Source organism: Catharus ustulatus, unplaced genomic scaffold (genome assembly GCF_009819885.2).
Source record: "Catharus ustulatus isolate bCatUst1 unplaced genomic scaffold, bCatUst1.pri.v2 scaffold_84_arrow_ctg1, whole genome shotgun sequence".
Classification (NCBI taxonomy): Eukaryota; Metazoa; Chordata; class Aves; order Passeriformes; family Turdidae; genus Catharus; species Catharus ustulatus.
This window is the reverse complement of record NW_024879549.1, coordinates 46,323-60,872: the sequence shown is the minus strand read 5'-3', so window position 1 is coordinate 60,872 and position 14,550 is coordinate 46,323. Positions and strand designations below refer to the sequence as shown.

At 41.5% G+C, this 14,550-nt stretch overlaps 1 protein-coding gene across 3 annotated transcripts in view; it reads left to right on the top strand.

The window, feature by feature from the left end:
• The first annotated feature begins 547 nt into the window (after nt 1-547).
• The window catches only part of GATB (glutamyl-tRNA amidotransferase subunit B), a 57,177-nt gene continuing 43,174 nt past the window's right edge, over nt 548-14,550 (top strand). For 2 of the 3 annotated variants that reach the window (XM_033086953.2, XM_033086952.2), the window contains exons 1-2: nt 548-705; nt 2,623-2,773. In XM_033086953.2, the coding sequence (XP_032942844.1) occupies nt 563-705; nt 2,623-2,773 (294 nt within the window). In that variant the 5' untranslated portion in view covers nt 548-562. Of the gene's footprint in view, nt 706-2,622; nt 2,774-14,550 lie in introns of those variants that run through there. The other variant, XM_033086954.2, reaches the window with a different exon arrangement.

Here is a 14,550-nt window from a genome sequence, read left to right as displayed (position 1 = left end):
TGTAGCTTAGGACGGAATGTCATTAATTCCATTATCTGTGCAATGTAGTTATGTAAACATTAAAGATGTTTGCATATGCCTTGGACAAGGCAGGGCATATTACCTTTATTACCACAGAATATCCACAGGCCCTGCCGAGACAACTTTGCTGCTCTACGCATGAGAAGTTAAGCTCCAAGATCCTCAACCGCATAGGACTGCATCATTTGATGCCCAAAGCTTGCAAATGGCCTCCGATAAAACAGCAGCTGATTTTGTGTCAGCGTGAGCCCAGAAGAAAATCACATACAATCCACTTTGAGGACCAAAGCCACCTAATCCGTTTTCAACAACAGCCAAGCAGCAATCCCTACTCCTCACTCCAGCATTCCCGGGATATGTACTGCACCTGCGGACCCAGCTCTCGCCGAGAGGCAAGGCCACCGCCACCTTCAGCGGCCTGACGGGAATTGTAGTCCGCCCCCACAGCCCGCGCTCCGCGCAGCTATCCCGGATTGCATTTCCCAGGGGGCACTGCGGGCGCCTGGCGGACGCTGGCGGGGTAATGGCAGCCGTGCTAGCTATGGTGGCGAGGGGCTGCGGCGGGGTCTGGCGCCGGCTGCGGCAGCGCTGCGCGGTGCGGCCAGGGTCCGGTCCTTTCCCCCGCGGAGAGAGAGCTGTTGCCTGTAACGCGAGAGGCGGGATGATGTCGGCGGGGAAGAGCGGGTACGGTGCTGGGATGTTGCGGGAGGCGGGCCGGTAGAGCTGGTTCTGCCCTGGAACATCGCGCTCTCGGGGCGGAGCCGGGTCTGGGGCTCCAGGCTTGGGCGCAGAGGGGCAGTGACTGCAGAGGAGCCTAGTGTAAATTCCGGCTTCTGAACTGTGTAAGGTATTGCTGCAGGCAGCGCCTGCTGAGCACGCGTTTATCTCGCAGCCCTCCCCGAAGCGTAGACGGTAATTGCCGCGGCAGCGGGGCTGTGACCCTCTGACACGCTTGGCTGCAGTAAGAGCCCGGAGCTTGGGAGGCGTGAGCGCTCATGTGTGCCGAGAATCAACAGCATGGACTGCACCAGCTTTAATGAGCGAGTTTTCGAGGGTTATTCTACTCCAAAAGAGTCTTTCTCTTCCAGTGGAGTATTGTGAGATTTTGGCGGTATGCCTGAAACAGGGTATTTTATTTCTGGTGCAACTGAAAGTCACGGCCTGAACAAGTTCTCCCATTCTCTGGTGTCCCACAAGTTTCTGCACAGCTAATCGCTTCAAGAAATTTGTGGAGACACCGGCAAAAGTGTGCTGCTAATTCTTTAGAGACACAGGTAAACATAATTCTTGAACAAACACGGCAAGAAGCTCCAGGTGCTTCATCAGTGTTGTTAGTAGGATTGAAGGACTAACTGGTGCACGTACTTTTTTTCTCCGAGTGTAAGCCAACACACTGATTAAGCAAAGCCTGGTGTAATTTTTAATGCCTTGGTATGACAGAAAGGCTTTTCTGAACAATACAGGAAACAATGGATTAAATTTACCTCCAAAATGTAAAAGAAAACCCACACTATTTCTTAAACCTTGAGGCATTTGTATGATCATTTGAAAATACTGAATATTTCAGTGAAGGAAAATATGTTAGCTCCTTTAGACATCTGAACCTTAATCTATCATGATAATATTCTTCCAAAAATATCAATATAAGCGGCATCTGCATCACTAGTTTGGTGTTTATAGGTATATCCTCAGCTGTTGGAGGGCAGACAGAGAACTAAAATCTTGGCAATGTGGAATGTTCATCTTTGGAAGGAACACTGTACTTTAAATATTTGTTTGATGTTTTTCCATAGCTTGCTTATCTCATGTAGCTATCTGGGTACTCATACTGCTGAAGTATTCTGCCAATGAAATGTGATTTCATCAGTGAAATACTATTTGTGCACTTCATTTGTACAAGGCCAGATAATTACTTACAGAAACTGTCAGGCAATTCATACTGTAAAGGTGGCTTTTTCTCTTATCCATATAAAGGTTATGGATGTGAGAATTGCAGTTACTTTTTGGATGATATGAAGAAGCTTTATTCTGCAGAATACATTCAGAGAACAGTAGCTGTCTAGTTGAAATGATGATTTCTGTATTACCAGATTGCTTATGTTTATGCTAATACTCTACTAATGCTGCTGTGGAGAGCCACCTTTCCCAGCATGCAAGTATGTATCTGATAGATAATACGTAATTTATTATGTCACTTGTCTGTTGGAGAAGTAATTCCTATTTATGATGATTTGGGGATTTTCCTGAGCCACCAAATTAAGTTCATCCAGAATGCAAGTGTGCCTTGTTAATTTCTCTGGGATTTCTCATGTAAGGAAAAGTTAAAAGTTTTAAACCATTACATTTTTTAATGACATTCTTTTTTGCATATAATGAACACTGCCATATAGTCCCCGTAGCCCCTGTTCTCCAATATCACAGCACAGCTTTTCCTATTACAGTGTAGATGTATTTGCAACATTGTTTACAATGCTTTTACAATTATAATTTAATTTTTTTAAAATAAATTAAGCGTTCCTAATTCTTCTGTTTCTAGGTTTTCATGGTTTTTAACGTCATCTATATTTAAATTCTTTCTCCCTTCTCCTCTTTCCTTTTCAGCCTTACTCCATGGATACCAGTTGTGGGTCTGGAAATTCATGCACAGATCAGTTCCAACTCAAAACTCTTCTCTGGTTCCCAAGTTCAGTTTGCAGCACCTCCCAACTCTTTAGTATCTTTCTTTGATGCCTCTTTACCTGGAACTTTACCAGTAAGTTAAGCTGCAATTTCATTTATGTTAGGATTAATGTCAGACAGGTTTACATATGTTTCTAATATTTTATTCTTCTCAGGATTTGACTAAAGTTATATATATGACTACTTTTCCTTACTTTTCTGATTTCTGTTTGTTTCATAACATGAGATGCCTAGGACTGTTTCTTTTCAATTTCCTCACTCCCTAGTTATTGCCTTAGATACTTTATATTCCCTGCAAAGGAGAAAAATCAGGAGTGTCTCTTCAACATAGTGAATAGATTGTGGTATTCCTTAGAGGCCAGAGTGGGTGTGTTTGCTTAGTACACCACACAGGGAATTCCTTAAACGTGAGAGATGCCTAAAGCCCAGTGGGAGAAGAACATTGTTGATTTCTGAGTAGCTATTTGATGTTATTTTGTCGTATGTTTGTTTATGTAGCTGTCATTTGCCCTTTGGAATGTCTCACTGAGGAGTTACGTTGCTTCCTGAGTAGAAAGTCCAATTTAGGAAAGTGTCACCCATTCCTATTTCCAGAGCAATTATTAAAAAAAGTAATCTGTGTGAGACATTGGGGATTAATAGGTCAGAATAACTAGCTAGCTTAACAATAAAGTTTATTAGTGAAAACTTACTAAGTGTTTGAATTCACAGCTTCATTATCACTGTGATTACTATGACAGTACTGCTGTGAAATTCTCTGAGTATATAACAAGTTTAAAAATGAAAGTTTAAAATAAATAATTAATAGACTTAACATTGCCACATGCAACAACTCTGCAGAGACTATAATGGAAACTAATTATTTAAAGCAGAAACATTTCACAGACTGTATTCATTAAAGTGCAGATTTTAATTCCAGTTACAGAAATGTATTTTTAAATCTAGTTGAAACCTTTGATCACCATGAAGCAGCCTCAGATAATCTAAAATTGAGAACTAACTTGAGGCTGGATGTCTAGGGTCTTGATATATGTTATGATCCTTAAAATGAAAAAATTATGTTGTTGTTATTATTTTATTTTCATTTCTGTGTTTGTGAAGGTATTGAAAACTAAGAAAGTGAAGTTTAAATGCTAATAAAATTGGGACTTCACTCTGCTTGCAGTGGCAGAGCTGAGATCTAACTATATGAAAATTCTGAAAGCTTTGTGGAAAAAATAGGAATCTTATGCAATAACTTTAGAAGAGTCTAGCTAGACTTAAAAACAGAAAATTAGTTCCTTTCATTTGGGGGCAGGGTTAGGTTAGTCAGAAAATCCAAGAGAGTTCAAGATTCTGGTTTTGGTCCTTCTACTTAAACTTCCTTTAATGCACAGAAATTATCTTAAATTGTCTAATGTTTATCTGCAGTCAAGTAGAAAAGCTGTTCTTGAGTGAATAAAAATGAGTATTTATGAGTTTAATTTTTCTGTATGTTACTGTTTACTAAGGGTGCTGTGTATGTATGTGTGTCTTTTTTCTTTATTAATGGGGCTTTAAAATGAGACTTGGTATGACCTTTGTAAGAAGACCCCAGCACATGTGGACTTTGGTAGAGAAAATAACAGCACTTGAGAAAAAAAGTCCAGAATGGTCAGGTTGATTTTAAAGTAGTGATGCTATGTTAGGTTCTACTAACTGTTTTTATCTATACAAAGAGAAGAAAGATTTTTCTTGCTGTAGTACTGGTGAAAATAGAATTGGAAGTGGTTGTTACAAAATACATGTTCCTGCATGTTAGAATGTGATGCAAAATCCAGTCAATAGTCATAGATTTATTTTCCCGTTGTACCTGCTGTTGCTGAGAGACCAGCATTTGTTCTGGAATCAGATGGACTTTTTTTCAATGTGTAAATTTGTACATCACGATAGTATCTGAAGCAAAACTGGATTTTGGCAAATTTTGAAAGATGGAAGGTACTTTTTGAAAATTTGGAGTATTTGTAGAATAAAACCAAACCAACAAAAACCATTTTATTAAATGTTAGGTTATTGCCTAATAGGACTACTTAGAAGATAAGTATTTGGCCTTTTCTTTGGATTCCATTTTGAAAAATGAAAAAAAATAGCAGCAAAATAGTTATGATGTCTCTAGAAGAGAATGACTGGTGTTTTAACTTGAGATTGCTTTGTAGCAATCTCTTGTAACATTTTCTCTCACTTTTTGCTGGGTGTCCTATATTTGTGATTATCTCTGGCTCTCACTCTGGATGTTTTAATCTTTTTGTCTAGGCTGACAGTTCAGGTTGGGCTGTTTCCTTAGCACCTCAGTAAGTGTTTACCTCTGTTTGTTCTTGTTGGGTTTCACCTTGTTGATTTCTGTTCATCCTTAACAAGTCCCTGTGGCTGATGCAAACTTGCCAGTCATTAAGTTGATGCATCTTATTATCACCTGTTTCAGTAGATCCTTCAATGTGTCAGGAAAATTAATCCACAAACGCTAGAGGTTTATGTCCAAAAAGGAGACAGAGGAGTCCCTTTTGCTTTATTTGAATAAAGGGAGAGGCCATGGGGCATTCCCCTGGGATCACTCAGATTTTTGGAGGACGCAGCCTCCTTTTTATCCTATTTTCCCGGCCGCATTTCCGTCTCTCTTTCCCCATTGGCTGAGGTACTTCCTGGAACGCCTGATACCTAATATTTCCCTCTAATATATAACCCTTCCTTTTAATTTTTAATTCTTACAGAATTCATAGTTTTCCACCCCATTGTTTCTTTCATCTTCCAATAGCCAGTTTCATTTCTACAGTTTGTTTGTGAAGGCAAATGTCTTTTTCCATTCATCAATCAGTGCAATCAATCCCGTCGTTTCTTGTATCTCTCAGTGCTAGCTTATCTACCAGCAGACCCACAGTTTGTTTGTAAAGACAAATCCAACATTCCTCTCAAATGCATCAATGATGTTGCCTGTGTATTTTCTCTTATCTTCTTTTGTGTTGTTTCTTTTTAATCACTTTACCTTTTGTTTTACACAGGTATTTTTCTACTTCTTAGTGGGGGAGCAGGAGTTGACAGTATCTTGATTCCTTTCTTTCTCACAGTCCTATTACTGTAGTTATTCTACTGTCTTCCACGCTTTTGGACAGCACAACCGCTGCATGACATATAAGTGTCTCCCCTTTCTGAATTACAGTAAATTCACGAATACAAGCCACACTGAGTATAAGCCGCATCGCTGGGTGTTGGCAAACATTTTGTTTTTTGTCCATAAATAAACCGCACCCGAGTATAAGCCGCTCTGTGTTCGCAGCAAGGACCTGCTTGCAACAAAGTTGCCAAACAGTAACAGAACCGCAGCAGGGCGGGGTTTACTGGCTCGGCTTGGCTCGGGCCATGAGGGCTCGAGGCTGCCGACAGGGCTGGGTGGCCCAGCTCAGCGCTGCCGCTCGGCGGGGCCGGCCACCGCCACCGCTGGGCTCGGTCACCCTGGCTCAGCGCTGCCCTGCGACGGCAGCGGGGGGCACAGAGCCTACCTGCTCCTGCGGTGGCGGCACACGGGGACGGGAGCCCCCTGAGCCGCGGGGCCAAGTGGAGAGAGCTGCCCCGCCTTCCCCCGAGCCGCGGGGCCAAGCAGGAGAGAGCCCCTGCCTCCTCCGAGCCGCGGGGCCAAGCAGGAGAGAGGTGCCCGCCTTCCCCCGAGCCGCGGGCCCAGCAGGAGAGAGCTGCCCCTGCTTTCCCCGGGCTGTGGGGCCAGCAGGAGAGAGCTGCCCCGCCTTCCCCACCCCCTGTGCTGCCTGCACAGAGCAGCTCCACCCGCCGCGCAACAGAGTAACCAATTTGTAACAACCGCGTAAATGCAGGGTTTTCCTGGCAGGAGCTTGACTTTGCAGTTTGCACTGACTTGGTTTGCACTCCCAGGGTTGAAAATGTCAGAAAATTATTCACATATTAGCCGCACCTGAATATTAGCCGCATTCCCGGTATGGGAGCAAAATTTTGGTCAAAACAGTGCGGCTTGTATTCGTGAAATTACTGTAACTTGGAAATTGCTGATGAAATGCACATTATCTTTTTGCAGTAGCTTTCCTCAGTGGGCAGGGATTTCTTTAAGTTGGACCTGAGAGGGGATTTATTGTTGCAAATTTCTTTTACCTTTGTTATCAGCGACCATAGGTGTTCTGGCATCCTTAAGTTTTTGATTTGTTTTTGTTTTCTCACAGTATGTAGACAGTCTGGTTCCAGGTGACTCCGTTTGAGGAAATCCAAAGTGGTAGGTTGTATATATGTGTACGTAAGCAGTGCTGTCTTAAGCAAAATTCCATGGTTCTACCAATTTCTTAGCATTTTAACTTTGCAGACAGACTTCTTGCTATTTCATTCTTCTTTTTTGCAATTGTTTCTTTGAGGAGTTTTTCATTAAAAGGTGTTTAGGGAAGCATTGTCTGACAGAAATGACAGTGATGATAATTGTAGACTGGGTCTTTGTTATCTTCATGGTTACCTGGCTGATGAGTAGTGTTGCATAACTGTCAGGTTTTTGTATTTTGTTTGAAACTTAGCTCAATGAGGCTGTAATTGGTTTCGTGGGATAAAATTAATTTCCTTGTGCTCTCTCTGATTATCAGTCATCTTGCCACCTTAAATACGACTGTATTTGATTTTGAGAAAATTACGTAAACTTCTGCAAGTGATGTTTATTATTCACATATGCAGAATTTGCCACAAGGCAATTTCTGTACAGAAATGCTTGTTTTGCAATTTTGCTGCCAAGTTCAGCCAAATTTTCCTCCAAAAAATTTAAGGTTTGTAGGGGGTTGTTATGAATATATTAGCAAGCATATGAAGAAGAAATTATCGGTTTAGTCTCCCCACTTATTGACAATTGAGAGAGAGATGGGGACTACTGATTCGTGATCAGAATCCAAATTTTACTGTGAGCTACATATGCTTACATACCATTTTTAGGAAGGCTAGTAATTTTTTACTACGTTTATTGAGTTTAACATCACACAGACAAACTTTACATTTCTACTTTAGTTAAATCTTCTTTCCTGTCACCAATCTTTAACCAATCTTCTTGTAATCTTGGTTATGAAACTGCATGTGCTAATTAAATCTACAGTACTCTCTGTCTCAGCTACCACATCTCCCCCATTCCTTTCAACCAAAAATACGCTCTTAGGAGACTTGTCTGTTAATTTTTTCACGCACTATAAAATACAAGGAATAACTATAGCAATACATAATATATCACCTAGTGCATATAAGCCTATTTTAACTCAATTTCTAACCCACCCACTGAGTCCATAAGTGTGTTAGAGGTCAAACAGGTGCTGATGAGGTTCTTCTCACAGGCATCCCCAGAGGGTGAAATCATGAATCTTCAGAGATCACTGTCGGGGCTGGATGGCAATTAAGTAATTTTTCTTTTCTCTGTGCCTCATTCTTTTGGAGGTGATTGATGTTTGCTCAGATGTGCAGGTAACTTTGGACCTGATGGTAATGAAACACATGCATACTTTCTCCCTAGGTTAGTAAATCAGCTAGGCTTTATCATTGTACAGTCAGGTAAAGATATTTACGTAGAAACTTTTAGAAATTGCCTCTGCACATGTAAATCTTCAAAGCAGTATCGCTCTGCCAGGGATTAAATTTGATTTGATTTAATTTCAAAATTTTTAGTATAAATACTGCATTATTTAAACATTCTCGAGGGACCATATTCCCCCTTCTTTTGTTTTTTAACAACATGAGTCTCTCATTATTGAACATGAAGGCGACATAAAAAGCAAAAAAAGTGGCAAAACAATAAATTCACACCAAGCAAAAATAAATTAGATAATACACACGATTAGTAATACACGAAAGATAGAATGGTGATTTAAAATAGTGCATTATTAATTCCCTAAATACTGTACCATCACCCAGAGTCTGCAGTAAGTAGCAAGCCTCATTTTAGAGTGAGGGCTTGGAGAACCATTCCTGCGTAAGATTTTCCAAGTTCAATCCAAAAAAGGATTCCAGCTCTTACAGGTCTAAATTCAGCAAGTCAAAATGACTTAAGTATAATTTTGATGCATAAAACACCTAGGTTGTTGGCATACCTTCCGACCAGTACAGTTAGGATTTGGCCAGGGTCCAGGCCTTATCTGGAAGAGTCTCCCTAATATATTCTAAAAACCTCTCAGTCATAGTAGTTAGGAAGGTTTCTTAAAATGATACATGTCTTTTAGATGGCTATACAAGCATATATGCAAGTTTGTAAAACAGCCGGCTTTGTCATTTATTTTCAGTTAAACAGTCAATGGTATCACAGACAAATGGCAAATAAGTAATATCTTATGGATAATGCCTGTTATAAAAAGTCAATGAATTCACATCATGAGATTAACAACATAATCAGGATTATTAATATGTCTGTAGTAATTGTCTTAAGAAATTGAGGTAATCTTTTCTTATATGACATTAAAGCAAAAAACTAAAAAAGAAAGCACTAAATAGCTTAATTACAGTAATTTCATGATTATAAACTGCACCTGGTTATAAGCTGCACGTCCGGGTGTCAGCAATGTTTAGGTCTTTGTCCGTGTATAAACCACACTGGATTATAAACCACATTTTTGTTCGCAGGGAGGACCCGCATGCAACAAAGTAACAAATTAGTAACGGAATCGCGGGATTGCTTGCCCTGGCCCGGCACTGCCCTGCAGTGCTGGCAGGAGGGAGGCATGGAACCCGCTTGCATCCATAGTGGCAGCGGGAGGGGGAGGCACAGCCGTGGGGCTGGTGGCACAGAACCCCCCGCCTCTCCCTTGGGCCGCGGGGCTGGCAGGAGGGAGCCCCCCACCTCTACCCCCTGTGCTACCGGCACGGAGCCCGCCTCCACCCGCCACACAACAGAGTAATCGATTTGTAACAATTGCACAATCCCGGGTTTTACTGGCAGGTGCTCAGCACCGCAGCTCACACTTCCAGGTTGGGAAATTTCAGAACTTTTTTCATATGTTAGCCGCTCCTGAGTATAAGCCGCATTTCCGAGTTGGAAGCAAAATTTTAGTCAAAATGGTGCTACTTATAATCATGAAATTACTGTAATCAGTTCTGTCTTATCTCTTCACTAAAGTAACCGTATCTCGTAGTTTAAATGAACAGATTTTAACAGAAGTTAGCTCCATGCAAACTTCACATTACTCATCTCTATATCAAAAGAACTGCATCTTATAATTTAAACAAACATTTTAACAGAACTTAAAACTAATTTCACTGAAACTTAACGTTACTTGGATATAATAAAAGTACACCTAAGAGAACTTAGAGTTAACATTACTGAATTTATCTTAATAGCACTTAACAGAACATAATAGAACTTAAATTGAATAACACTTAAATTTAACTTTGCTTAGTCTAATACTTAATCTTAACAGCAATTAACAGTACTTAACCGTAACAGAATCTTAATTTGTTTTGACTCTATCATTACAAAAAGTTACTGAAAAATTATCATACAGCAATTAAACATGCAAGCAAACAACTGTATTGAGATAGTAGCAACATGAATTTACTGTAGAAATTCAACTGCTTTATTTTTTTTAAGAATGCTTGTATGATAGATGTGAGTCTGGCCTAATAAAAGTAATGAGATATAAATATTAAAGGCTAAATCAGTAAGTTTTACACAAATACTTGCTTAGGTTAGTGGGTGTATAAGACTGATCCTTGCATACAAACAGTTATGAAGTTAAGGGTTCAGCTTATTCTAAAGAGTAAGCTCCTGTTTACGCTATTTGTGGTCCTTCAATATACTTAAAGGTGGCAAGGAACAATAATTACACTGGAATTACTACATAGCTGTACTGAAAGTTTCACAATAAAAAATTTATTGAAACTATCGAGTAATAGGCAAGCCACTGGTAATACAAATGGTTTGATTGAGGTGAGGTGAGCCTTGGGGCCATTGATCTTCATCAAGTGGCTTCTTTGACAGCTAATGCTGCTTCCCCCAGTGCCTGGGGCGCTTCAGCAAGGACCCATTGTGGGGACCACTTAGCTTGAGAGATAATGGTGACTCAGCCCTTGTGTCTACGAGACTGACAAGTGTTACCTTTTGTCCTTTTAATGTCAGGGTACATTGCCATGTGGGGCGTTTTTCTAACATAGGATGTACCCAGCATATTTGGGGTGTTAAGCATATGTTGCCCCAGTGGCCTGAAAACTCCTGTGGGAAGCAAATTAACAGATTTATCAAGTGATGTTACTCTGTTGGAGGTTGCCAGGTCCAGTCCATTGCTCTCTGGTGTGACGGGTTGTAGATTGGCAATGGTCCAACAAAGGCTGCTTGTGGCGGTTGGGCTGGGACTTGCTGCAGTCCACTCTGGTTTGCAAACCCCACAGATTTCACAAGCAAAGCTTCTAACCCATTTTTCCACTGAGCATCAAAAATGACGTACTGAGTTTGGTTTAATGGTAAATTCTCCAATCCCTTTAAATCATGAGGGGTCATAAGATGAGTTGACAGCATAGACCATAAAAAATTAGTAAAGTAGGGAGATCCCAGCCTATGTTCTGTAGCGTGCAATATAGTTCCTTAATTTCCAAATAAGTGAGGGAACCACTGGGGGGTATTTCCTCTGGTGCCATGAAACGTGGCTGGCATGACTATTTTTGCTGCAATATCAATATTCCCCTCCTCCAGGGCCTTTTTCTTTATTTGCACCCAGTTTTCATGAAGGTCAGGAGGGAATAGGTGAGGCTCACCATCTGGATCTATTGGTCCTGGGTCAAAGGGGTCCCCCTCCTTCTCACTGCTACAGCCGCAGTTGACAGTATAGGCTGCTATGGGCTGTAAGACAAGATGTCTTCCCCTCCTTGACTGGGCAGAGTGGGGGTTGATGGCTGCGGCCACTCTCTAGTATCAGGTGCACCAGTTTCAAGCAGGCAGGGAGAGTCAGAGTGGGGCATGGGGCCAGCCGACATCTGTAGAGGATATTGCCTGAGACTGCTTTTGCTTTTTCAGTGTTTCAAAAATCACCCTCCAGGCCAGGAACATACACATTGCCTGCTCGTGTCCCCTAGTCTCCAGATCATAGAGCTTACACCAAACTTGTCCTAATAGTGGAGGATAAAAATAGAAGAAGGGGTGATGTAAGGAAACTTGTGTGACACTCATTGTAAAAATGATTTAAGGTCATGCTTTTGGATGGGGGAACCATGCTTGGCCAGAAGAGCAAGATGATTTTATTATTGTCTCTCTCCTCAGACATGTCCTGTCCCATAGTTCAGTTCCCCCGGCTCAACTGTCACATTGCAGCAGGACAGGTGATTGTGGGCCCGTACACAGTTCTTTCACCAACATGTTCAGTTCCAGGGGCTTGCCAATTGCCACCAGGTAGGGTGTTTCTTCTCCTCACATGGGAACATCAATTATTGACAATTGAGAGAGAGACGTTTGCTTAGGTAAAACAAACTAGGGATATTATTTAAAGGAAATTAGTCTATTGGTTCTGCTATTGCAGAACAGCTTTGTTAAAAGCAAATAATTTCCATATAATTTCCAATAATTTGCCATAATTTCTCAATAACTCTTTACAAGACTTGTTACATTATGTTGACTATTGTTTTCCGAAACAGTATAATCTTTTATCTGTGTGAAAAAGACTACTGGTGATTTACTCCTAATTTGTATATTATGCTCACTTAAGAGATCTGGATCAGTCTGCAGGGAAAGATGGCTGAGAACAAATAAGTATCTTTTGGGAAGACGGCTGTTAGAGAGAAAAGGAATGAGGGAGTCAGAGCAAAGGTCTGAGAGTTTAGTGTGTGTTTAGTGTGGGCTCTCGTTGAAAATTGCGAGAAGGAACAGAGGACAGATAGCCAAGACTTAGAAATAATATAAAATTACAGTAAATGTATATCAAAGATCAGAATTTGTTACAACTTAGAAAACCACAGAGCTGGCTCTTGCCAAACCTACAAGCAAAGGACCATCTGCAAGTAGAAACACGTTAGGAGTTGGTTCATAAACTATTTTGTCCTAAATACTCTGAGTGTCTTCATTTAAGAAATCAAATAATCTATGTTATGTTTAAGAAGGCAGATGATATTCATATTCAAAAGCCTTTTTTTTTTTTTCTGGAACTCAGTATAGGAAGAAAGGTCCGAGATGGTTCTGCTTAAACATTTTGTTGCCTTTGGATTTGGTCATAGTCTGTAACTTAACTTTTACCCATTGCTCAGTCTCCTACTTCCAGCAGCAGTGAAGTGTTATCACTGGATCTTCCTGTATTAAATGTGCCCTGGATCAGATAGCATTAGCAGTGGTTTAAATTCCAGCCGGCATTAGAGAGGGAACATCCTTATGACAGGTCAAAAAATACCATGTGTCAGACTCAGAACACTAATGCCAACAAGAAGAGCATGGATGTTAGACAGGTCCTGGACTTCCTTATGGGAACACCACATAATTTAGATGCTGCCAATGGGATCAGAATATGACCTGGATTGGCTGCTTCCCAGAAACAAATTTAGTCTATTGAGACCATTGAGCACTTTGCCCACACAGTGGTCTGAATGGATTTTTTCTTCTGTGTTCCTTCTAGCAACTCCTGTTGGGCTGAGAAACCTTAAAGTCTGTCATTATTGAAATATCTTTGTATCTGGTGTTTCCTTCCATTTTTCTTGCTCCCAGGGGTCAGCATTTCTCCCTGCTGCTGCTGCATTTTTCTGGTCATCACTGACACTGGAAGATGCTTCCTCCATCCTGAGCCTTGTGATACCAACTTTCAGCCTAGCTCTTCAGATTTGAGAAAACGTGCTCTCTTACACTGTTGAGTACACCTTAAGTAGTGTGTTTGGGAGATGGGTACTTCTTGATGGCAGAATTGCCTGGTTTTTACATATGACTGTATTGCAGTAATTTCACGACTATAAGGCGCACCCTTTTGACTAAAAATTTCCCCTGAACACGGAAGTGCGCCTTATAGTCCAGTGCGCCTTATATGATGTACAAAGTTGCAACATTTACCACCCCGGAAATGTGAGCCGTGGGGGGAGCCGGGTGGAGGCAGTCCCAGAGGCCCATGGCTACTGGGTGGGGGCGGGCCCGGGGGCCCACGACACCACCCCTGTTGGGTCCGGGCGGGCCCAGGGGCCCATGGCTGCTGGGTCCAGGCAGGCCCGGTGGCCCGTGACACCGCCCCTGCCGCATTCAGGCGGACCTGGGGACCCATGGCTGCCAGGTTGAGGTGGGGCCTCAACCAGCAACCGCGCAGGGGGAGCTGGGGGCGGAGCCTTGCTGCAAAAAAAAAGTGCACCCTATAGTCCGGTGCGCCTTATATGATCTACGAAGTTGCAAATTTTGCCAACTCCCAGGGGTGCGCCTTATAGTACGGTGCGCCTTGTGGTCGTGAAATTACTGTACATGTGCTGCATCATCTCAAGCCAACTTTGCCACTAGACAAGGTTAGCAATAATATGTTTTGTATAACAATGTATAGCTTTGGTACCAGGCTATGGAAAGGTAAAGTTACAAAGTACATTAAGTATGTTTAATGCCCCTCATAATCTTTGCTGTTTCAGTTTCTGAGTTGCCACTTTGTTATCTTAAACTAGAATCTCTTTCAGTAAAGCTAAGATCTCAGTTTGAAATGTCTAGTGCTTCTTCCCCTTCTGTCTTGCCCCTTTCCTTAGAGATAAGAACATAATGCTTATACCAGGGAAGCAAACTGTGAAGTAGATACTGGACTAAGTGCGGAGGACACTAAACTGAAGCTTTAAAATTTTTCCCTGAAATTTGAGACCTCCGGTTTTGGAACAAGGGTTCTCTGAACACCTAACAAATGACAGCACTGAAGTTGTCTTGTTTTTTAAATTTTT